The following is a 25756-nucleotide window of genomic DNA, read 5'->3' as shown; positions in this document are numbered from 1 at the left end:
GATGAAAAGTACGGCACAGAGTTGTCTTATGTAACTAAACTGAAAAAAAAAAAAAAAAAAAAAAACCCTACTTGAGGCATTTTCCTTACTTTAGTGCTTAAAGCCTGACTACGCAGGCTCAGAACTTAACAGATGAGAACAGCAGGCACTGCCACAGGTGAGCCTGAGGGTCACGGCCTTCCTCTATCTGCAGCTAAATTAAAAGGCAGAATAGGTTTCACAGGGCAGAGACCATCTGTGACACGGCTTTCTAGAAATATACCTGCTTTCACATAAAGTATTCAAGGTTTGTTTTAAGTTAAGAAGTAATATGTGCTCATTTTTGAAAAGACAGAAAAGTTAGAAAACAAAAGGACCATCTGTAAATACTCAGTGGCATGACTAGAGAGATGGCTCTGTGGTAAGAGCACTGACCGCTCTTTTAAAGGACCTGAGTTCAAATCCACACATGAAGGCTCACAACTATCTGTAACCGCAGTATCAGGGGATCGGACGCCCTCTTCTGACCTCCGGGGCACTGCACACACATGGTGCTAATACCGAAATGCAGGCAAAACAACCATATAGGTTTTTAAAAATTAATCATAATAAAATACCCAGTGGTAAATGTATCTTCCTTCATATCCATCTGATTTCTCTGTGTGGTGGTCCTGGGCTCTATAAGAAAGCAGGCTGAGCAAGCCATGCTGAGCAAGCCAGTAAGCCGAACCCCCTCCATGCCCTCTACACCAGCTCCTGACTCCCAGAGTCCGACCCTGTGTAAGTGCCTGTCCTGACTTCTTTCAATAGAAGTGTAAGGCAAATAAACCGTTTGCTCCCCACCTTGCTTTTAGGTCATGGCATTCCACTGCAGCAATAGAAACCCTAAGACAATAACATTATGGTATTACAGGAGCCGTAGCAGGCAGGTGAGGGTCAGAGGACAGCTCTGTGGAAATGGTTCTTTCCTTCGCTTTTACATGGGTTCCGGGGATTGAGCTCAGATCACCAAGCTTGCACAGCAAACACTGAGCCATCTCATCAGCCTATGAGTATTGTCTTAAATGCCTACATAGTAAATCTTTTGAGGATATGCAAGGATTTACTAAGCATCCTTACTACTGGCAGTTTGCCACTTATGTAAGAATTTCCAAAGAGAACAAACAACTTCAATACTTCATTTGTTAAAATAACAAGCCCTGTGCAGAGGGCTAACCCTGACCTATAACTGGATAAGAAGGAGAGGAAAAGCCTACCTGACACATATCTGGAGTCTTGGTCTGCTCAAGCATCTGTGTTTGTTGCTTTCATTATTAATCTCAAGTAGAGACTGCTTGTCAGTATAAACCAGACGTTCTCTCTGACTTTATTCTTAAAAATGACTTGGCCCTGGCCTAGGTTGTTTGCCCTGGTCATCAGTATGGGCAGCCATAGGGCTAATTTCCTGCGCTCCATGGACTCTGTCATCAAGGGTTATAGAATGCGTCTCAGACCACATTAAACAGACATTAACTGGCACATGGACTTAAAAATCTCAGACCACCTATTCTCCAAGAAAAAGCAACGCCTTGCAACAGCCATCCCAAGTTCTCTGTACTCACCGAAGGCGCTGAAGAGCTGGTAGAGGTCACTGGTTTTCCACTCTTTGGGGAAGGTCACATGGAGCACATGATCGCGTTTAGGCTGCACTACAGGACAAAAAGTAACAAAGGGCAACAGGTGAAACGTAATCAAAGTACCAGGCAGGGAAGCAGCTGGGTTAGCGAGGCGCTTGCCACACAGGCACAAAAACCTGAGTTTTATCCTCAGAGCCCCATAGACAGGTAGAGGACTGTGCCCCCAGTGCCAGTGCCGGGGAGCAGGAAACAAGAGGAGTCCTCCTTGGAACTCTCCAGCCAAACAGTCTAGCCCAGTCAGTGAGCTCCAGGGAGACAGTCTCACAGAACAGGTGGGCAGCTCCTGAGGAACAACCAAGGCTGACTGCTGGCAAAGGACCAAGGCAAACCAGGATTTTTTATTGCCTCAGCGCAGAGAGTGTTAGGATTCCCAGTGTACACCATCACACCTGTCAAGCACAGACTCGCTAGTTAAACTAGCCCACACTGCCTTGAGGACTCATCACAGATGTTTCACGGCTACCAAACAACTCCTAACAGGATCGCAGAATTCTCACCACTATGTAGACAGGGCTGAGACTGGGGCATGGTATCCCGCCACTGCCCCCTGCTGGATTCCAGATGTGCATGCCACACCCAGGCAGGCGTAGGTTGTTCTTAAGTGGTAGGTAATCCACAACAATTTGAATAATAGCAATTTTTAAAAAATCAACTTGCTGGGGCTGGAGAGATGGATCAGCAGTGATCTGTTCAATTTCCAGCAACCACATGGTGGCTCACAACCACCTGTACCCTCTAATGCCCTCTTTAGGCATGTAGGTGTACATGCAGATAGAGCACTCATATATAAAATAAATAAAATCTTTTTTTAAAAAATCAACTTGCTAAATTTATATATATATACATAAGTAACTAAAAAATAAAGAATTTAACAAATTATGATGTAGATAGTATATCTTAAAATTTATTATAAATGAATATTAGAAATGATTCAACTTTAGGAAGAATGAAACTATGAATATATATATATATGTATGTCTATATCATAGCCTAGAAAATCTAAATCATAATTAATGAAGGCACAAGGGTCTCATGAACTTTTAAGTATACAATCCCTGCTGACCACAAAATACTGCCTATTTTTAAGTAAAAAAGGTCTTTTGTCAGCACTCTTTTTTCTGCTTTCCCTTTCAGACCACACTCTGACTACTACAGATACAATGAGAAAATCAAAATATACTTACAATCTGGCCCTTCCAAGTTTAAGTAGGGAATATCCATGACCCTCATAAGAAATAACCTACCAAAAGAAAACAAACACACAGGTAACCAACTAATTTTTTTTAAAGCATCTATTAAAATTTTAGTAAAGCTACTTGTTACTCTGGTGGTTTGAATGAAAATGGTGTCCATAGGCTCATATGTTTGCACACCTGGTCCTCATGAATTCTAACCCTCTGAAACCATTGGCCCAATTAAATACTTTCTTCTATAAGTTTCCCAGGTCATAGTTTTTATCACAGCAATGGAAAAGAAACAAATACACACACAGTGTTCTATTTCTTAAAAAAAAAAAAAAAAAAAAAGAATTCTCATTTTTTCCTCTTCAGTTAAATATTAATTATAAAAGATAAAAATACAAATTGTAGTATCCCCAACACCTACAAAAGTTCCTGGAACTCAGTAGTTTCTCAGTAAATACCAACTAGATTAATGAAATTGTTAACGAAAAGTTGAAAGAACACTGTCTTACTAATTAGTCCAGAGAAACAAGAAAACAAGGACTAACTCTTTACCAACATATGAAAAAGTTCCTAGGCAGCCATACTATGAGGGAAGAGTCACATCCATTTCTATTTATTTTTAATGTTTTAATAAAACACAAAGTTACTGGGTGTAGGGCAAACCCTAGAGACTGAAATAACTGATTGTATCAAACATTCACTTTATTATTGCCATGTAGAACAAACCTGTAGCACAAAACAAAGCAATTCTTGATAAGAATATTTGCTGTGCAAGCATGAGGACCGAAGTGTAAATCCCCAGCACCTATGGATGCCGCCAGGCGTGACCACACACACCTCTCACACCAGCACTATGGGGGGCAAAGGGTCACTGGGGCTCGCTGGCTGCTAGCAAGAGGGGGCCCAACGGAGACTGATGAAGGAGGATATCCAATGGTCTCCTCTGGCCTCCACATGTACACAGCACACTCACTCAGCTGGCCACACATCCCAAACCCCATCACACGTGTGCACAGACCATACATACACATGTGCACAGACCATACACACATATGGCCGTCACGCAGATATAAAGCACAACAAGCCTTTAAGTATAGTTTCTGAAATGGATACAAAGGCAAACTTAAAAAATAGTACTTGTTAATTACACCTGTCCGCCACGTCCTTTCATTTTCTTTCATTAGCTAGATTATGAACAAAATCAGGCTTTCTGTTGGGTTCATGATGATACTAATGAGCTCTACTTGGATAACAATATAGTGTGTGCTTCTGTTAAAGGAACCATTATACAGCAAATTAAAAAGGCAATCTAAGTGCCCAACAAGCAATTAGTTTGGCTTCAGTGACCTGCAATTAGGGCGCATGACTGCCAGGCATTCGGGGCCAAGCAGGGTATGAGTAGCTCACAGATGAACATCAGCAGAACAGCTCTGTTGTTACTGTCAGAAAAAATAAACCCAGTGGTCCTGGGTTGACAACCGCAGGGGCCTCCAATACAATAAACCAAACCTACAGCTAAGAAACCAAATTGGTTGTTAGCTCACCCGTACAGGCTACAGCCCACTATTCTGCTTTTATAATGTCCGTCAGGCAAAGCAATCGGTGTCTCCTACAGTGTCAGAAGGTGACGAGACACAAGCATGCAGCCCAGCAGACCTCAGCCATCACTGTTCCCACACCCAGCCTGGCCTGCTTCACAAGAGTCAAAGCAGGAAGCTTTACACTTTGTACAATTCCCAATTCCTCTTTTAGTAGACTTAGCTTCCCCAATTCTGGAAGTCAAACTAAAAATAAAACTAAATAATCACGCCAGACCAACAAGATGGCTCCAGAAGAAAAGGTGTTTGCTATACAAGCCTGGTGGCTTGAGTCTGATTCTCCAAACCCACGTCAAGGCAGGAGAGAAATGATACCACAAAGATGATCATCACAAACATGCTGTAGCAAACACACTCACATACACATCACGGCCACATGTACAATGATAATAATAAATTTTTGAAAAATTACAAATTAGGGCTGGAGAGCAGCTCAGACATTAAGAGTACTGGCTGCTTTTAGAGGACCTGGGTTAGATTCCCATAACCACATGGTGGCTCACACTGTTGGGAACTCCAGTGCCAGGGAATCTGACACCTTCTTTTGAACTCACATAACCACACACACACGGCACACATATAGAAACACAGGCAAAACTACTATACCATAAATTAAAAGTTTAAAATTCCAGGGAGGGGGGAGGAGAAGAAGACTTTAAATATATATATCTCTCAAAGCTGGAGAGATGGACAATGGCTCTGTGGTTAAGGGTGGTTGCTGCTCTTGTAGAAAATCCTGGTCCAGTTCCCAGAACCCATATCACAGCTAATAGGCATCTGTAACTCTAGGTCCAGGGGATTAAATGCCATCTTCTGGCTTCTGAGAGCACCAGGCAAGCTTATGATGAGACATACATGCAAGGAAAACACTCGTACACATAAAATAAATCTGAAATGCTTTTTTATCAAATATCACTTCTTATCCTTTTGCTCAGATCAAGCATTAAAGTTAAAGAATGGCAGGATACTACAGACCAACTGTGGATCAGTTGCCTAATATTGTAAAATCTTGAGTTTGATCTCTAGCACCAAGGAATGTACATACAGGTAATTTAAAAAATTATGGTTTTTGTGTTTTTTTGTTTTGTTTTGCTTTGTTCTGTTTTGTTGGTTTTCGAGACTGGGTTTCTCTGTGTAGCTTTGGCTGTCCTGGACTCACATTGTAGACCAGGTTGGCCTCAAACTCACAAAGATATGCCTGCTTCTACCTCCCAGAGGTGCTAGGATTACAGGAGTGTGCCACCAAGCCCAGCTAATTTAAAATTTTGTCTCAAATTCAAGAATAAAAGTTGAGCTGAGGGTGGTAGCCCACAACTATAATCTGAACACTCATGAGACAAAGCCAGGTAGATATAAGTTCAAGGCTAGCCTGGTCTACATAGGAAATTTCAGGCCTGCCAGATCTACATTGTGAGACCCTCAGGCCCTGAGGCTCTGTCTCAAAAAAAGAAAAGAAAAAGCAAAGTTGGATCACTAAGATGGTCAATGTGATACTATAAATGGAGCAGTAATCAAAGTTAGCTGGCTGCTGGGAAAGTAAAGGTGTCAACAGTCTTTGTTGTTGTTGTTGGGTTTTTCCCCCTCTGAGACAAGGTCTCACTGTGTATCCTTGGCTGGCCTAGAACTCACTAAGTAGACCAGACTGGCCTCAAACTCACAGAGATTCCCCCTGTGTCTGCCTCCTGAAAGTTGGGACAAACCACCATTGACTGCTGGTTTCAACAGTCTTAACCCAGCTATGAACTATAATACCAACTGGCCAGGCAAGACGTGGCCATCAGTGCAATAGTGGCACAGCTGTTATGGCTATAACACTACATTCTGATTGGACATGGGGCCTACTTCACAAGAAGGCATCCATGCTTAGTACAGCAAACTTGGGCAAAAATCTATGACAGAGGTCTTGTGCCCTAGTAGTGATGCTTAACTAAACTGGAAAGCATCAAACTACCTTTTAAATACATGTTTATAGCCATAGTCAAAGGCTACTCTTTCCACTGTCTAGCGTACACAACAATTAAAGAATTAAAAGGCAAGGAAAAAGTGTCAATAGAAATCTTTGGAAGGTCCAATGGAGTTATCATAACACATGGGAAATCAAGATCCCTTCTTGGGGTCCTTGATCTTACTCATAAAATAACCTAAGATGCATTTTATGAGCCAGGTGATAGTGGCACACGCCTTTAATCCCAGCACTTGGGAGGCAGAGGCAGGCAGATCTCTGTGAGTTCGAGGCCAGCCTGGTCTACAAAGTGAGTCCAGGACAGCCAAGACTACACAGAGAAACCCTGTCTCAAAAAACCAAAAAATAAATAAATAAAAATTAAAAATAAAATAAAATAACTTAAGAAAGGACACGGAGGGAAGCTAAGATCAAAGAACAAAGTCAAACAGAATCTTGAAGACAAGTTACTACAGTTTAAGAAGAAGACTCCGCAGCAAGCAAGCGGTAAATCTCGCAGCTGCCAGGAAAGGAAGAAGAGAAATGAAGGCGAGAAGGAACAAGTCATGTGTCTGAGACAGCGCAGCGGAAGGTCAGCCACCTGGCAGCAGGCAGCACATGGCAGGGAATAGCTTTAGAAAGAGCAAGGAGGCCCAAAGCATTAGTTAAAGTTTAAAAGCATACTTGGGCTCTGGCCAGCATCTGAAAGAAAAAGAAAAGAAGAAAAAGAAACAGTTAAGCCTTTCTAAGGAATAGCTGGCAGACCCAGCCAAGCATCCTGGCAGCGCACGAGGAGTGTACTAAGGAGCAGAAATTCTGGAAAGAAAAAGTACCTTATCTTGAAGTGACCCTGCCTTCCTAGGCATGGCCCCTCACTATGTCCCTCCCCAGCCTGTCCATCTGGAGTAACTCTCAGTGTCACAGACACACACCTGGAGATGACGCTACTCTTTACACTACCATCCTTAATCTCTTTACCGCAAACAGGTAAAAACAGAGACTCATTGTTGCAGGTGATTCTAAGAATAAAGGACACTGGCCATCATGACCTAACAGTAGCTATCTCTACTGACACTGGGCCCATACATCTTACGTTCAGGTGATTCTAAGAATAAAGGACACTGGCCATCATGACCTAACAGTAGCTATCTCTACTGACACTGGGCCCATACATCTTACGTTCGGCTGTGGCTGGGAACAGGCACAGAAGGCCTACCACTTATAGCCAAACTACTAGCAATGCAAGGAGGAAGCAGAAATCCCACCAGGCTCTAGTGGATAGATAGCTCCAAACCCAAGGCCACTGAGACAGCCCTAATTAAACTTTGTACGGCACAAAACAAAGTCATGGACTCGGGAAGGAAACTGTAAGAAAGAAGAGCTGGCCAGAAGAGGGAAGGAGACAAGGAAGAGTGCAGGGAAGAGCAACCAGAACACTAACTAAACTGGAAAGCATCAAACTACCTTTTAAATACATGTTTGTACCCATAGTCAAAGGCTACTCTTTCCACTGTCTAGCGTACACAACATGTACAAAACTGTCAAGGAGTAAAATTTACTAATAAAAAATAAGGAAATGTTCATCCTCAGGTAAAACATCTGAACCTCTTCTGAACACACTGAGTTAGTCTTGACCTATCAGATTTGCTTTCCCACTACTTTAAGAGAGGCCATTTTCAAATGCATTATTGAAAGCATTTCTCACCTTTCCCACTGCCTCCATCTTCACAACTGGGCTGCAAAGAACTGAACAGTTCCCACGGCAGGAAGAACATAGAAACCAGATCTGGGGCTGGAGAGATGGCTCAGAGGTTAAGAGCACTGGCTGCTCTTCCAAAGGTCCTGAGTTCAATTCCCAGCAACCATTTGGTGGCTCACAGCCATCTGTAATGAGGTTTGGTATCCTCTTCTGGTGTGCAAGTGTACATGTAGACAGAGCACTGTATACATAATAAATAAATCTTTAAAAAAAAAAAAGAAAGAAAGAAAGAAAGAAAGAAAAAAGAAACCAGATCTGTGTGTGACCGGCACAGGGGCTCTAGGAAGAGTCTCACAACTGTGAGAGTGACACAAATACTGTAGCTGAGTGGCTGCAGAGCTAAACCAAAGTCAATTTTCTAGCAGTGCCCCTGCCCCAACTCCTTATACCACTGTGTGCAACTGCTACCACCCCTGCACCTCTGGAAAATTAAATACTCAGTGCGTGAGTTGGCCACAAATTAAGCTTTAGTCACTACAGTCACACTGAAGAACACCTCCAATTCACACTACCTGTCAAAATTCTCCAACCAACAAATGTCAGGCATGGATTCCTTCCCATCTCCCAACTCCAGGGAGGGCACTAAAGTCAAAGATTACTCTCTGATGACACAATAGCTTGCCTTGAACTGTGGCTTATCTGAATCATTCCCAACCTGTCCAGAAAAGATTACAAAATAATGCCAGTATTATGCAGTATGCACTACAGGCAACAATGTGGAAAGAGGCACAAGGTAAAAGTGACAATAAGTGGGTAAAGACTTTGCTGACAAGCCTGCAGAACCCAGTCCATTCCTCGGGACTCACACAGGGAAAGGCAAGAACAGACTCCAGCAAGATGTCTCTGACCTCCACATACAGTCTGCGGCATTTATACTGAGGCTGGAGAGTTGAAAACTTAGATAAGACTAACAAGACCCAGCAGGGGATACGTAAACTTAGACCTAGTTGGCACGGAAAGAGATGATAACTGCAAAATTCTGCATTAGCCAATTGGAAGGAAAGACTGATTCTGACTAGACATGAAAGAATACAGTTCTCTGTTTTCTGCTCTAAGGAGGAGACCTTCCAGTATGGCAACTGACGGAAGGCACAGGGAGAAGGTGAGCAAGACACACTGGAAATGAGTGAACAGTAGCTAGGGCTGAAGAGACAATGGTTTGGGGCTTAAGAGCACTTGCTGCTCTTGCAGAGGATGAAGGTTGGGTTCCCACAGTCACAGTGGGTAGCTTACAACCACCACCACTGACTCCAGCTGCAGCATCCCACGCCCTCTAGTCTCTGTAAGTACCTCCACCTGTTCCCATGTGTGTGTGTGTCTGTCTGTCTGTCTGTCTGTCTGTCTGTCTGTCTGTCTGTCTCTCTCTCTCTCTCTCTCTCTCCCTCCCCCTCCCTCTCTCTCTCTCTCTCTCTCTCTCTCTCACACACACACACACACACACACACACACACACACACACACACTCCAGTTGGCAAACAGGGCAGAGTGCCAAGAGTCTACTGCCACAGCCTTTTGGGAAGCCAAGGCAGATTGCTGTGAGCCGAGGCTAGCCTGGTCTACAAAACGAGTCCAGGACAGCCAAGATAACACAAAGAAACTGTGTCTTGAAAAAAACTAAAAAATTAAATTTAAAAAATTGCTAAAGGCCAGGGATTTAAGTCTAGCTTGGGCAGCACAGTTTCTTTCTTTAAAAAGCAAAACAGAAACCTACTTCTGCTCAGCTCTGGAAGAAAAACATAGTGCAGTAGTAGATACTAACAAGACACTTAGGTCCTCTGCTGAGAAACTGTTTGTTTTCTGAGGCAGGTTTCTCTGTATAGCCCTAGCTGTCTTGTAACTCACTCTATAGACCAGGCTGGCTTTGAACTCACAGAGATCCACCTGCCTCTGCCTCCCAGAGTGCTGGGATTATAGGCGTTCACTACTATGTGCCCAGAGAGGTAAATTTTCAATCTAAATAGAGCATCACTGATATTTATCCAGAAGTCAATGCATACCTTCCTTAAACAGAACTGACAAAAGTTTAGATTTATAAAAAAGAATTAAAGAAAACCAACAGCTCATTGGAACAGACTCCATCTAATGAACCGTATCAAATCACACCAAATGAAAACATTAAACTAAGCAGTATAGAAAAGCACGGTCTGCAAAGCCTGTGACTCACTGCCATGTCAGAGGAAGCTGGTCCCCATGCTGCCTGATTCTCAAAGACAACATCTTTCTGAACCAATGCTCAGGCCAAAAGCTGCAAGAAACAGAGATTTCCCGGAGACACAACCCTCAATCTGCTTCGTTGAGATCCTGTGCTAGGGAGAAAGCCAAGGCCAAGGGGGCAGACCCACACTGTCCCTGACTCAGCTGCCCTGGGACAAATGTCTCAGCTTTTTTTTTTTTTTTTTTTTTTTAGATTTATTTATTAATACATATACAGTTCTCTACCTGCAGGCCAGAAGAAGGAATTAGATGACATTATAGATGGTTGTGAGGTACCATGTGGTTGCTGGGAATTGAACTCAGGACCTCTGGAAGAGCAGGCATCTCTCCAGCCCGTCTCAGCTTTAAAATGCAGATATTATCAGCCACCTATAAGAGCTACTGTCACAGGGCAGTTTAGGTGACATTCTAAATGGGAGAGGTGTTCAATGGGTATGCTGTTCCCTAGCTGGGTTACATTACTCTTTTGTTTTCACGTGTGTGTGTGTGTGTGTGTGTGTGTGTGTGTGTGTGTGTGTGTGTGTTCACACATGCATGTGGAGGTCCAAGGTTGACATCAGTATCTTCCTGGATTGCTTTCCACATTATTCATTGAGGCAGGGTCTATTGTTGAGCCTGGACCTCACCATTTTAGCTAGCTGGCTTACTCTAGGGTAAGGCTCTAATGCTGTGCCCTTTAATACAGTTCCTCATGCTGTGGTGACCCCAAACATAACACTGTTTTTGCTGCTACTTCATAACTGTAAGTTTGCTACCGAGTGGTGTCTCACTTCCTAAGACCACCAGAAATGGTGTTTCTGACTGCTGCAACCCACAGATTGAGAACCTGCCTGGGATGCATTCCCAGCTGTCCCCTGAGCACTGGCCCACAGCTGGACCACCAAGCCCGGCCATCGTCCATGTGGCCTCTGGCCTAAGGCTTTGCCCTGAGCCGTCTCCTTGTCCCTCAGCTACATTTCTTAGATAACAGGGCTCACTTGTCAAGCATCTAAAAACTACATAGTCTTGAAAATAACTATTGACCTCCTGTTCTAAGCTAGGACTAATGAAAGAACACATAAGTAAGTTTCTGCTCCCCGTGGTGGTGCACACCTCGGATCTCAGCACCTAAGAGGCAGCAGCAGGCAGATCTCCAAGAGTTAGAGGCTACAGAGAACACCAGGCCAGTTAGGGATAACAGTGAGACCCAGGCTGCTAATATAATAGTAGCAACAACAACAACAAAACAATTCTGACTTCACTACTAGTGGGACAAAAAATGGTAGCCTCCAAAAAGTGGCCACCATTAATCCCTAGGGCTTGTAAAAAACACTTTATTGGGGGGGGAGAGGGAATGCCTTAGTAACTGTTATAAAGAACCTTGAAGCAAGAATGTCCTGGACTATCCACATGGGCCCTAAATACCTTCACAAGTAATGTTAGCGAGGCAGGAGGAGACAGGACGCCTTGGTAATATTCTGCGGCTTTGGATGCAGAGGTCAGAGTAATGAGACACAAGTCAGGGAAGACCCAACGGTGCTGGTGACCATCAGCAGCTGGAGGAGGTCTCGAAGGGAGCACAGCCTTCCTGATGTTCTAATCTGGAACTTGGGCCTTCTAACTGTGAGAATTTAAATCTCTGCTGTTCTAGGTACCAAGCTTGCAATACTGTTACCTCCACACAATACACTAATATAATCCCCACTGTGGAGACAACAAGCTGCTCCAATAGGCATCCGGGAGTGGCTACATTTCTTTCTACCCTAACATTACTTTGTTATTGAAATGTTAAGTGAAGCCAGGGGGAAATGTGCTTTAAAGCAGCCAAAGCAAATATAAGACCAGCTCTGCCCAAAGCAAGACCCTGCCGGATGCCAGCTTACCCGGTGGAGCATGCTAGGGGCACCTCCTAATGTTTTCTTGAGTCCCTAAATCAATCAATCTCAATCCCCCCCTCTCGGTCTCTCTGTCTCTCTCTCTGTCTCTGTCTCTGTCTCTGTGTCTCTCTGTCTGTCTGTCTGTCTGTCTTCAAGGCATACTTAGGGTCTTTCTCAAGCACTTCCCACCTTATTTTTTGAGACAGTCGCTCACCAAAACTAAAGCTTACCAATTGGTTAGGCTGTTTAGCCAACCCGCCCCTGGGATGATCCTGCCTCTGCTTTGCAGAGGAGAAGCATCATGGCCACCTTTTTAAGTGGATCATGGGAATCTGAATTCACGTCCTCATGTGTGCACAGCAAGCTCTTTATCCGCTGAACCATCTTCACAGACCCACCAATAAATGTTTTGGCAATCAAAAGTTTACAATAAAATTAGACAATACAATACCTACTTGAGGAAAGCACTACTTCCCTGAAGACACCACAAAACCAAGCAGATTTAAAACTTAAGTGTCATTCATTCATTGTGCCCAAGACATGCCTATCTTTTCCCTTGATGAAGAACAGTGCACAAAACCACTTTTAAAGCCAAATGTAACAGTGCAAGCAGGAGGCCAAGGCAGAAGGATCACAAATTTAAGGCCAGCCTGGGCTACATCTGGGTGATGTGACTCTCCTCCAGCAGATGGCCCCTGCTGCTACAGCTCTCCACCTTCACCCCTGCCACATTACTTGTAAGTCAACCTCCTTTTTTTTTTTTTTAAGATTTATGTATTTATTATGTATACAGTGTTCTGCCTGCATGTACCCCTGCCTGCCAGAAGAGGGCACCAGATCTCAGTATAGATAGATGGTTGTGAGCCACCACGTTGTTACTGAGAATTGAACTCAGGACCTCTGGAATAGCAGTCAGTGCTCTTAACCTCTGAGCCATCTCTCCAGTCCTATAAATCAACCTCTTCTTAGCAGAGAAAATCCCACAAAGACACATCTATGCATCTGGAAGACTGGGAGCCCAAGAAGTGATCATGATATACCACAATTACAAAAGAAAATACTCCTGGTGTTTTAGCACATTAGAGTCTTACTAGAGCAATGCACTGCTCAAAAACAGATAGGCCATCCAAGGGCATATCCACAGGAAGGCAAAAAGAGAGAGAAAGTGGGGGGGGGGGGGTGGTCTGTGGCCTGAGTGTCGAGGAGTCTGTTGAGGGAATAGGAAAGTTCTAGAATTAGAGGGTGTTGGTGGTTATACATTTAAATATTCTACTTAAATATATTTAAATGGCTAAGATGCTAAAAGTTATAAATGTTTTTTCACAGTTTTAAAAATTGCCAAGTGAGATGACTGAGTTAGATGCCCAGAACACATACAATGGCAGCAGAGAACTGTCTCCCACACATCTGTGTACAGTGCACACCTACACACACACACACATACACACACACACAATGAATTTTTTTTTAATTAATCTTATATGCCCAAAACATTATCCATTCTGGATGGGTGGATAAACCATGTTATGCTGAATTTCTAGCTCTGTAAAACAGATTAAAAAAAGAAAAAGAAGAGAAATAGTTTGGTAAAAAAAGAAAAAGGGAAGAAATAGTTTGGTAGATGCCACTTCCTTACTGCCCTCACCCTGTACACACGCCATGAGAATGTGGCAGGCAGCCCATCACACAGCGACCTGCCTCTGAGGGGGAAACCAACACAGATGAAAAATTACCCTATCGGGTCTTCTCCCTATGCATCAATAGCTACAAGCAGGGTTTCTTCTGCTTTCTGGTCAAGGGTCATAATTTAACACAAAGTTCTATTTATTTAAAAAGTTTGAACAGTGCAAAAGCTATAATTACACAGAGTCTCCCATGAGGACCAAACAGCTCTCCCTTCACTCTCAGCACCTGCTCAGATGATCAGTGGCAGCAGTGACAAGCTGTCTGAGGCCTGTAATGTGCCAGACACTGACCATGTTACACAGTGCCTTTCCACCCTCAGTCACCCAGCACAGAATACGAGCAGCCACAACCTGCAGATGAGAAAGCTGAGGCACAGAAAAGTAAACAAATAGTAAAACTCTGCAATTCAGAGAGAAAACAGTCCTGTGACACCATGACATGCGTGGTTCCCAGCACAACTCACACTTGCATTGAGAAGTGGCAAGACTACTGTGTGACCAGAGACAGAAGGTGTAACAGCACTCCCTTGGTGGGTAAGCAGGCCGTTCCCTCAGGAGAAACAGGGGCACATGTCCCTACCTATATATACCAACAAGCACCTCTGACCTTGCACACATGTTGCTGGGCATAACGGCATTTAGAGCAGTGAATGGTGCTATTCCCAGGAGCTGAGGCTCAATCCTTAGTGTATTGGTTTCCTATAATACAGTTTCAAAATCACTTCAATGAAACAGTACATTGTGCTATAATTCCAACACTTTGGAGGCAGAAGAAGGATCTCTGTGTGTTTGATGCCAGCCTGTCTACATAGTGGGTCCTAAGACAACAGTGGCTCTACATAGAGAGATCCTGTTTCAAAACAAAACAAAAATAATAACAATAAAAACAAAACAAAACTCTTTGATGATAAATTTTGAACCAGACATATTGTAAGAAGACTCCAAGGCAGGCAAGATGGCCAGCAGATGGCCCAGCCTGACAACCTAAGTTTGATCGCCAGAACACACATAAAGATGGAAACAGAGAACTGATTCCCAAAAGTTGTCTTCTGATACCCACACGTGCACCAAGCTATACATGAGCTATGATATGCATGCACCTGCACTCCCAGTACTCCCCAAATGTTATTAAGTTTTTTTAAAAAAATTAAAGAAAGACCCTGTCTTTTGCCAGAACCATAGGTAAAGAAAACAAAACAAAACAAAACACCGTGGGCATACTTTATGTGGGGGGCTGAACTAGGCAGAGTCTTGTCCCCTCTCTCTCTGCAGCCAATGACTGCAGCATTACCATCATCTGAGTAACAGGACCTCTTTAACTGCCCCAGTTAAAGTGATCTTGCTTCAGGGACCAGGCTGACACAATCTTCCACATGCAAGGAGAGCGTGCAAAAAGAGACACTTCACACTGGCAGCCTCTGTGCCAATCTGCGTCCAAGGGTAACAAACATTTCACTGTTATCATTGAAACTAAGAATGTAAAACCTATCCTCTGACCACAGCCACATCATTTTTAGGGGCAGGCAAGGAGGTAGTGCTGAGTAGAAATGGAACGTCTATTTCATAAACCCTCACAAAAGGTTATTTACAAGAGAGGTCACTGTCCCTTGCAGAGACAGATAGCTGTTAATAAGATACAAGGCAAAAGCCGGACTCTGCTTTCTGTGGTTCAGTAAAAGTAAAAGCAGAGAGCACTTTTACCACTTTCCAGCCTGAAAGCGTTTGGCTAAAGTCTTCTCTAAGTCTGGTTTTCTGTGCATTGATTAAAACAGTCCAAGGTTATACAAGAGAGTAAACCATTTCCTGACCAGAGAGTGGCACACAAACAAGCCGGACGCTTCCACCAGATTCTCACTGCCTGCCTCAGTTCTCTCTGACACACACACGTATATGCACACCAGGCTTTATAGGCTGGTAAGGCTTAGCATACATGAGACACAGGGTTCAAGCCTCAGTGTGAGTGGGTTTACACACATTCATATGCACGCAAATTTTTAAATGGAAATATAAATTTATTTTTGCTCAAGGTTTACCCTTTCCTTTATTTTAATTTTCTATATATAATTATTATTCTATGTGTGAATGCTATGTGTATGTGGGTGCACATGTTTCAGCATGTGTGTGGAAGTCAGAGAACAACTCTGTGGAGTGAGTTCTCTCATTTCACCTTTACATGGGTTCTAAGAACCAAACTCAAGCTGCCAAGCTTGTGTGCCAAGTGCCTTTTACTGAGCCATCATGTCAACCTGCCTCAAACGTTCCTTTTAAAACAGAAATCTGATGAAAGCAAAACAAAACACTATTTGTGATATGTGTTTTAGGGCAGTTTGATGTTCACTAGATTTCATACCAATGTGGCAAAGTTACATTTAGAAAAACTACTACAAAAATTAATTGCCCTGGGAGAAAGAGATGAGAGGAAAAGAAGTTTAAGCTCTTCCTTAGCTACACAGAGTCTGAGGACAGAGGCTGCATGAGACCCTGTTTTATTTTTATCTTATAGTAATAATAATATATAATATATCATAATATAAAATTGACCTTCAGAAAAGTCCTATTTTCCTAAAATAATTAATTGAACTAATGTTGGGTGGGGGCCAATGCTTATAAACAGGATAACTTGAAAAATGACAAGACTAGCTAGGCGTGGCGGTGCACGCCTTTAATCCCAGCACTCGGGAGGCAGAGGCAGGTGGATGGCTGCAAGTTCAAGGCCAGCCTGGTCTACAAAATGAGTCCAGAACAGCAAAGGCTACACAGAGAAACCCTTCTCAGAAAACCAAAAAAAGAAAGAAAAATGACAAGACTGAGGTTTAGTATGGCAAATCAGACCTGCAAATAAGTGAGACCAAGGTCAGGCTAGGAAGGAAGACGTGTCAGAGGCAGCAGTGGCCACTCGCAGATGCATCAGGAAATAGGACTGCGTTGGCCCAAGGTATTACAACACGAAGTACAAAAACCATAATATTTTCTATTCAAAGGTAAGAAAAATAACTTCTTCTTTTACAAATAAGAAAAAAATAGATCAAAAGTCAAATTTTTAGTGAAAATCATAGGAGGGTTCCTGATCTTATATGCTAGTCAACTTTTTGATAAGGTATTTAGGTCCTAGGTCCTCAAAGAGAAAAATCCTGAATGGACAGATATTTTTCCCTTTCTGTTTTTGTTTAGGCAGTTTCACTCTGTGGCTTAGGCGAGCTCATGGTATGGCCTAGAGCTAGTCTCAGCCTCAGTGTCCCAAGTACTGGGATCACAGGCCTGAAATCCTGTCAGGTTCCTCTGAATAAGAATGCTGCACAGCATGCCAACACATTCATGCAGAAAGGCTCTTTTCTTTTCTTTGGCTTTTCATGACAGGGTTTCTCTGTGTATCCCTAACTGTCCTGGACTCGCTTTGTAGACCAGGCTGGCTTCGAACTCACAGAGATCCACCTACCTCTGCCTCCCGAGTGCTGGAATTCAAGGAGTGGGCCGCCACTAGCTAACCCAGTCAGTACCCACCAGATCTGACTTTGTAAGAAGTTGAATTCAGTAAAATCAGCACAGCTATTTCAAATATTTGCAGGAACTAATATTTCCAATTTGAAAAATATTATAGAACAGAGAATGTACTATCTTAAAACTTACACTACATTTTTTGTCACCAGTAGCTTCCATGATCTATGGCACAGATTTCAGAAGAATTACAAAGATAAACACTGCTCTAAAGTAAGAGATAAAGGCTAAGAAAATGATTTTACTCCCCCGCCCCCTGCCTCCACTCTTACTGAACTGGACAGACACCAAAGACTCAGATGCCTTTGTGTGTTAGCACAACTCATTTTCCATGCAAGAAACTTCACCTTAATTTCCAATAAACATCACACTGTTACCTAGCCCACTTTTGAAAGGGTCAGCAATGCCATACATGTTTGCTCTGAACCTCCAGAAAAAATGGCAAGGAAAACAGAAGACGTACTGGAGAGATGGCTCAGCAGTTAAGAGCACCGGCTGCACTTCCAGAGGATCTGGGTTCAGTGCTACCTCAATGGCAGCCCACAACTGTATCTCCAGTTCCAGAGGATTTAATTCCTTCTTCTGGTCTATGCAGGTGCCAGGTATACACAGAGCACACAGACATACATGCAGGCAAATTAATAATTAATAACATTAATAATAATAGAAGAAAAACAGTGAGAAAAAAAAGAAATAAAGGAAACCACAATAATAACTCAGAGAATACCACCAGTCCAGAGCCTGCAAGAATCCAGTGTTTGGAAGCAGCAGCTGTTTCTAGAGCACACAAAGCACAGAACCGTGGGACTGTAGTTTATATAGATACCCTACGGAAACAGTATGCTACCCAGTAAAGCCATGACACAATTGTAATGTGTTACACATAATGTAAGAATAAGATGCAATCACCAACACTGAAATAGCTATTTCTCACAATGATAGATGCAGCTGCCACATTCTGTCTGGCTCACCCAGAGTCTAATATCAGCTCTGTAAGAGAGCTGAGGCCAAGAGGAAGGTTGAGGGCTGTGGCATAGAGCCAGACTTGGCTGCCTAAGCATCATACCCATAACTTTAGCCATGACCTTGCCAAGCAAGCACAAACCGCACTTTGAAATAACAATCTTTGAGATTCTTAAAAAGTGCTCTGGGCTTACGACTTCTTCAGAAATCGCACTGACTCCTTATGACAATGCAGAATGGAGGAACAGCTTTCCCTTCACTAGATGAGATCCACAGTAGAGCATGCATGAGACCCTGAGTTCAATGCTCAGCACCACAAAACGAAAGAGAGGGGAGCAGAGCCAATGAGCACGGAATGACAACCACACTTCACAGACCAGCATTCCTCCATTCATCTAACACCTCCTTGGAAATAACATGTAACCAGCTAATAATGCAAATATAAACAAATAATAATGTCACGTGTAAAGTTCTCTGGGGGGGGGGGGGCGCTTAAACACCACCATCCCTTGATGGCAAATTAAATGCCAAAACCGCCGGGCAGTGGTGGCGCACACCTTTAGTCCCAGCACTCGGGAAGCAGAGGCAGGCGGATCACTGTGAGTTCAAGGTCAGCCTGGTCTACAAATCAAGTACAGGACAGTCAGGGCTAAACAGAGAAACTCTGTCTCAAAAAACCAAAAAAAAAAAATATATATATAAGTAAATAAACGCAAAACCACTTCTTTTTTCTTGGAAGAGACATACTGCCATAAGCAATGTTTGCTTTCATTTCTTTTTAAAACCAGTATATTTGAGAAATTATTTCCCAAAAAGCCAATTTCTACTTTCAAAAACCATCTGAGCTACTAAAGATGATTAAATATTTAATAAAATGCACCCGAGATCCCTGTCTCCCAAGATGGGCTTTGTCCACAGTGTGAGAACCAAGTTGTAATCCTGATTACTTACTTGTTAAAAAAGGGCTCAATGAGTTTTGAGCTGGCGGACACACACATTTTTGGAGGACTGACTAAAGAACCTAGTAAAGAGAAGCAGGGCATTAGAAGCAGCACGTGGTCACAGCCCAGGTCAGCCACAGGCGCGCGACATTCGTGAGGGGAAGAAGTACTCTTGACAGCCCACCCACCTTACATCAGGCAGTGTCAGCTGTCCCTGCCCATTGTCCCCCCTCAACTCCTTCAGCTGCCCTCTCAAAACCCTCTTGCTTCTATAACGGTGGCCAGATCCTAGGGCAAAGGCACAGGCTGTCACCCCTTCCCCACTCCCTCGTGGAAGCCAAATCCCAAAAAATGACATCCATAAATGAGCTATTTGGGAGGCAAGTAGGGGAACTGGTTCCTTCGTAAGAAACACAGGTGCGCCCTCCCTCTAGCACACTCCAATGTGCGGATGTGTGAACGAGCACTGTCTGAGGGCTGGTGTCCAGGCTCGGGTACCTCAGTCCAGGGCTTCCTAATCTCCAGAACCATGAAAAACATGGTCTGCATCTAAGCCTGGTCATTGGTAACTTGTCACATCAGGCTGAGCTAACAAGAAACGGGTGAGCTCCACTCTGTTTGACGGAAGCATCGATCTTAAGTACCTAGGTAATTTGCCATGGAGATGAAGCAGAGTCCCGTGATGTAGGCGTCATACCCTGCCTCGTGCAGCTGCTCAGAAGCTGTGTCATAGCTTGGAAAGCCTTCTGCACTTTCTAAAGAGAAAAAAAGGAACTATCAATTTTTCACAGAGCATCACAAAACATGAAAACTAGTAAGCATGATGGCCTGCGAAACCCAAACTGCATCCTGTGTTGTAGGGGACGGGCTACATGGCCAATGTTCAGCCATCTTGTCAGGACCTAGGTTCCTATTTCTCCAGCAGTCTGCCATTCACCAGAAACCAGCTGACCTTGTCGTAGGCCGGCAGTTAGACACCTGTTGTGTTTATGTGGAAGCTGGTCATTCTAGACCCCCGAGCTACTCCTTTTCCAGTGAGACTCCTGATAAGATCAGATTAAAGGCCAGCTGCCTGTGAGCCCCAGTTCTGGGAGCTTTTTCCTGACTAACCAGATCCTTCATGACTTTCCTGGAATTTCTCTCTCTCTGCAATTATAGCAGCCGTAAAGGTAGATACCTGCTGGAGCATTCCAGAGTTAGGTATCCATAGGAACCCTTGCTTACGCAAATACCCATGCCTCTGTGCCTATATAAACTCTGTGAAATTTTTCAATAAACGGGGTTTGATCAGAATGCAAACTTGCCCCTTCTTCATGTCTAGTGTTCTGTCTCCATACAGGAAAATTTTCCTCCCAAGCGTTAGTCAAACCCCGGCGGGCCGGGGCACTATGTGTGCATTAGCTGTGCCCTGATGATATAGGACACTGTCTTATTTCTCAGCTCTGTCCACACAAGACCTTACAATAAGATAACAAAGTCCCTTAAATGAGAATTTCAGTTCAAACCAGAGAAAGGCCTCAGTTTCCTTACCAACGTTCAGCCATAGGTCTCTTCAGCCACGCTGGCTGGAGACGTCCGCGATCCTGTGTTCCCCATGTTGTGATAATTCCTCCTCCTATTCTTATCATACATGCATGGCACAGACTCTAAGGACTCTATGCTGGGCACGATGGCCATACCCTTAATCTCTGCACTTGGGAAGCTGAGGTAGAAAAACCATAGCAAGTCTGAGGCCAGCTTAAGCTAAATAGTGATTTCTAGCCCAACCTTGGCTACAATGTAAGACCCTGTGTTTAAAAATTAAATAAATAAACAAAATAAACAAATAAAAACCCAACAAAACATAGGGGTCATACAGTGTCCATCCACCTCTGGTCCATCACTCACATGTGATGTGACCCTGGGCAAAGCACTTCACCTCTGAGCTCCCAGTCTTATAAAATGAGATGATAGTTAACGTTCCCTCATAAGGCTTTTGGGGGGCAACAAATGACAGGATGTTGCCAAAGGTTTCATCTTATGCCTGTCACATGTCATATGCTCATAACCCATCAGTTTCTCAAGAGATCCCCATAAAGCAAGAGTCCAAGTGCATACTGACAGGGCCCTCAGCTATTTCCAGCTTAGCGATTTAAAGACAAGAGCGTACCCCAAAATGGATCAGAACTTGCTATAACACTGCCCTTAGTCCATGGGGCCACTGCACTACAAAATCATTTTCTAAGAAGATTCTTAGTCATGCTGACACACAGGTGCTGAGAAACAGGAAAACAGCAGGACAGGATATGCTCCTACTCTTAGTAATCATGTCTTAGACTCGACCTGGAAACAAGTGTTAGAGAGGCCACGGCTTCATCAGTGGCAGGAGCAGAAACTGCTGCTGGAAGGGTGGAGCCACTCCCTGCCCACACGATGCTCTTTATCCCACTCGACACTTCTAAGCAGGCCTTCCGACACTGCACCGCCTGTGCAGCTCCTCGCTGGTCCCTTCCACTGCCACACACAGGGCACAGGCTTCCTGCCCTCTACCCACTCAGCTTCACACTTCATTTCTGTGACCCAGAAGGGAAGCAAACACCTATGGGCCTGCCCACCCAACGCCTTCCATCACCAGTTTCTGGAACATTAGCACTGTTATCAGCGTCTTTGGCAGTTTTCTAGCCACATTCCTTGGAATGCTAACTGCAAGTCAGCAGCACACTATGGATGACAAGATACATCACCCCAAAACATAGGGGTGGGGCCACAGAGCCCACACAACTCATCTGATACCAACCGTTCCTCCTGACCTCTGGCTTTTCTCAATGACCTTGCTTCCATGGCCCACACTAGCTCAGAGGACACAGGCGTGCGCTCTCATCTCAGCACCACACCCAGCTCTCGGGTTTTCTCACACATAAAATGTATTTTCATTACACCGCTGATGACGTGTCACTGACTATCTCTGCTCAAACACTACATCAGATGAAAGGACACATCAAGTTTTGTGAGCATTAGGAAATAAAAGCCTGAAAACTGTAATTGCCAGCCAGGTGTGGTGGCACGGGACTTTGATCCCAGCACTTCGGAAGGCAGAGCTGGGTGGATCTCTTGAGTTTACCATGTGTAAAAAATCTGGTTTGCAGAGTGAGTCCCAGGACAGCCAGGGCTGCACAGAGAAACCCTGTCTTGAAAAAACAAAAACAAAACTTGAATTGCCAAGCATCTCAACGAATCCCTGCCTGATTCAACTCTCTCAACACGATGTGGACGTAGCTAAATGCAGACTTAGAATACCGTCTTTATCAGTAAAGAGCATCCACCCACGGCATGAGAGTTCGCTCAGCCCCAGGCTACAAATAATGCAGTATGGTCTCAGAGATTTTACATTTTTTTTCCCTATAAAACATGTTGGTAATTTCCAAAGTTTGAAGGTTTTCAGGTTTAATAATCTTACCAACTTTAGGAGGGTCAAAAGGTGTCTCTTTTAACCGCTTTTCCAACTCTGCAAGGGATGTGTTGTTAATGATATCCTGCAAGGCAGGGGGTGGAGAATTAGGACATTTCATCTCAGAGCAAGGGATTAAGAACCAATTCACAGTACACAGACGTTCCATACTGCCCTCTTACGTCTTTTAAAGGAATAGAAGCTATTAAACAATTCATGAAAAAAAAAGCAAGTTCCAGGTTCACTCTACTGAGAGTTATAACGACACGGAGAGACTTTAATGGTGAACACCTGCACATTCGGGCTTGCAGGCCGAATAGTGCTCCCCTGTAATCCCAGCTACTCGGGAGGCAAAGGCAGCAGGATGGAGAGTTACAAAAGCAAAACTGTGGGTAAAAAATGTGGAAGGGGGAGAAAAAAACAAATTTCCAAATTTGCTGGGGGTTAGAGGGAATGACACAGCTTGGGCAAGCACAACTCAAAGGCTACAGAAAGTTCTTAACTTCCAGGATTGCTGGCAGAAACACAGAACTGGAATTCCTGTATATTGTTCATGAGGCTGCAGAAAGCCCTTTACAAGACTATAAACGATCATACATTAACTTAAATTACTTTTATTAGAAAATATGTCCAACTATGTAAAATATGCAAGTAAAGAAAAGACAAACAGTTTGCATGTCTAACTATTCAAAAATATAAATTACAGGCCAGGCGGTGGTGGCAGCAGCACAGGCCTATAATCTCAGCACTCAGGAAGGCAGAGGCAGGCAATCTCTTGAGTTTGAGGCTAGCCTGGTCTACAAAGAGAGTCCAAGACAGCCAAGGCTACACAGAGAAACCTTGTCTTGAAAAAAAAAAAACCCACGCCAAAAAAAAAAAAAAACCCAACAGCAACAACAAAATATATGTACACACATGTATATTATATATATATATAAAAAGATAGATATATATTATATATTTTTTATATATGTATACACACAAAAAACAACAAAGGGAGAGGACTGTAGTGTTGGTTTGGGTTAAAGAGTGAGCTCCTACCTAACAATTAAAAATTAAATTAAAAATTGTATATATTTTAACATTAAAAACTTACATTAAAAAAACAGGAAAAATAAAGATAAGTATTCACATTTTGACATACTTATTTCTGGCCTTTTCCAATGTCTCTCTTCTTCTTTTTTTTTTTTAAATGTTTTGAAGAATTTATTAAATGAGCATGGGGAAAGAATGAAAAAGGAAAGGGGTACCCCAGGGAGAGGGAGAAGAAGAGGAAGCGGGAGAGGGAGAGAGAAGATAGAGAAAGTAAGAGTTTTTCTTTTTTTTTCCCCAAGACAGGGTTTCCCTGGGTAGCCTTGGCTGTCCTGGGACTCACTTTGTAGACCAAGCTGACCTCGAACTTAAGACATCCACCTGCCTCTGCCTCCCCAGTGCTGGGACTAAAGGTGTGTACCACCATGCCCATCTTCCTTTCTTATTTGTTAATGTGTTTAAAATAACATTTAAATAGACCAGAATTCCAAAGCTGTTAGTGGTAATGCAAAAAGTTTCAAAGAGAGCTGGGCACGGTGGCACACACTTGCACCCCAGCACGTGGGAGACAAAGGCAGGTTACTACGCTCAGCTACAGCCTGGGTATAGCAAGAGCTTGACTCAAACAAACGAAAATTTCAAATTATATCTTATGAGTGATAGTTGAGATTTGAATAATACCTTAAAAGGTTGTGTGCTGGCCATCAACTTAGTATCTAGGAGTCTAGAAACAAAATAAGTTTTAATAAGGTCAGTAAAATATGTATCAATATTCAAAATGTACTTTATTAAAATACTAAAAAATATTTAAATGTTTCATAAATAAAATACATGGGTAATACATACTTCATACATGATATACTTAATACCTAATTCATAAAACACTTAGAAGTGGACAGATGGAGCAAACACACCACTGGCCAGTGTGTGGCAATGTGGCTGCTGAGCAGTCCACCTGCCAGCTTCACTCAGCACAATGTAGGCAGTCCACATGCTAGTCAAAGAACAGGGTCCGCACCTGCACCCAGAGGGATGAGGCTAGCAGCCATTCAGAGGGTGAGGTAAATACTGATATGCTTTCCTGTTCTACACGGTCTACGCCTTCCAAATTGCCATCACCCACTGCTACCAGCTAATCTGCACAACCTGAGTTCTTATGGGGCCAAAGCGTGCGTTGGGAAGTTCCCTGCCACTCTTCCTTCCTGTGCCAGCCGAGCTCCACGGGCAGCTTGACTGGGTCTGGCATCACCTAAGAGCCGCACCTCCGTGCCAGCCAGGTTTAACTGAGGGAGGAAGACCTACGCAGAAAGCAGGCAGCACTGCTCCACTGAGTGAGAGGAAGCCAGGTAAGTGCTGATGCCTTCCTGTCTCTGCTTCCCTGTCTGTGGTGTGAGGAATGCTCACTCCATGAACCTCACCGTCACTTTCTCATGAAACACACTGAACCTCCAAACTGTGAGCCGAGATAAACCTTTCCTCCCATGAGCTGATTCTGGCAGGTATTTGTCACAGCAATGAGAAAAAGCAGAACACTTAACTACTCTATTACAGGAACCAGAAATACTAAGGAAGAGACTCACCATGTAAAAATTCTCTCATAATTTCACATAAATATAAACACACTGTGGCTATGGCAGAACAGCCCGGATGAATGTAAGACTACTTGGCTACCCTAACTTTCCCCTCTTCAAAAGGCCTAACAGTGTCTTACTGTGTAAGCTCCATGTGTCTGACATGTGGTTGGTCACACATGTGACACATGGCAAAGTCAAACTAGCATGCAATGCAATGCTCACTGGAAAACACTAACAGTACCGTCATTCATGAAAGGGCAGGGAGTGGGGAGGAGGAATGTCTCCAGCCACAGAGGTCCTAACTGAGGCCTACATGTGTGAATGGCTAGGACTTCGCAGGACCCTCCACCAGTCCTTCAGACAGCAGGACGCAGGACAGGAAAGGGAGAGCCATCAGCTGCTTTCTACTGCACTCTAAGTTAGAATCTGAG

General features: G+C 43.5%; 1 protein-coding gene across 1 annotated transcript in view; it reads right to left on the bottom strand.

Annotated features, from left to right (window-relative positions):
* Positions 1–25756, bottom strand: part of Parn (poly(A)-specific ribonuclease) — a 131912-nt gene that overhangs the window by 74631 nt on the left and 31525 nt on the right. Inside the window, exons 15-20 of the mRNA XM_051168059.1 lie at positions 24433–24475; positions 22729–22804; positions 19937–20047; positions 19303–19372; positions 2840–2895; positions 1581–1667 (exon numbers count right to left, since the gene is read on the bottom strand). Coding sequence (XP_051024016.1) covers positions 1581–1667; positions 2840–2895; positions 19303–19372; positions 19937–20047; positions 22729–22804; positions 24433–24475 — 443 coding nt within the window. The remainder of the gene's footprint in view (positions 1–1580; positions 1668–2839; positions 2896–19302; positions 19373–19936; positions 20048–22728; positions 22805–24432; positions 24476–25756) is intronic.

The sequence above is a fragment of the Acomys russatus genome, chromosome 25, assembly GCF_903995435.1.
Source record: "Acomys russatus chromosome 25, mAcoRus1.1, whole genome shotgun sequence".
Taxonomy (NCBI): Eukaryota; Metazoa; Chordata; class Mammalia; order Rodentia; family Muridae; genus Acomys; species Acomys russatus.
This window is presented reverse-complemented; position numbering and strand designations above follow the sequence as displayed.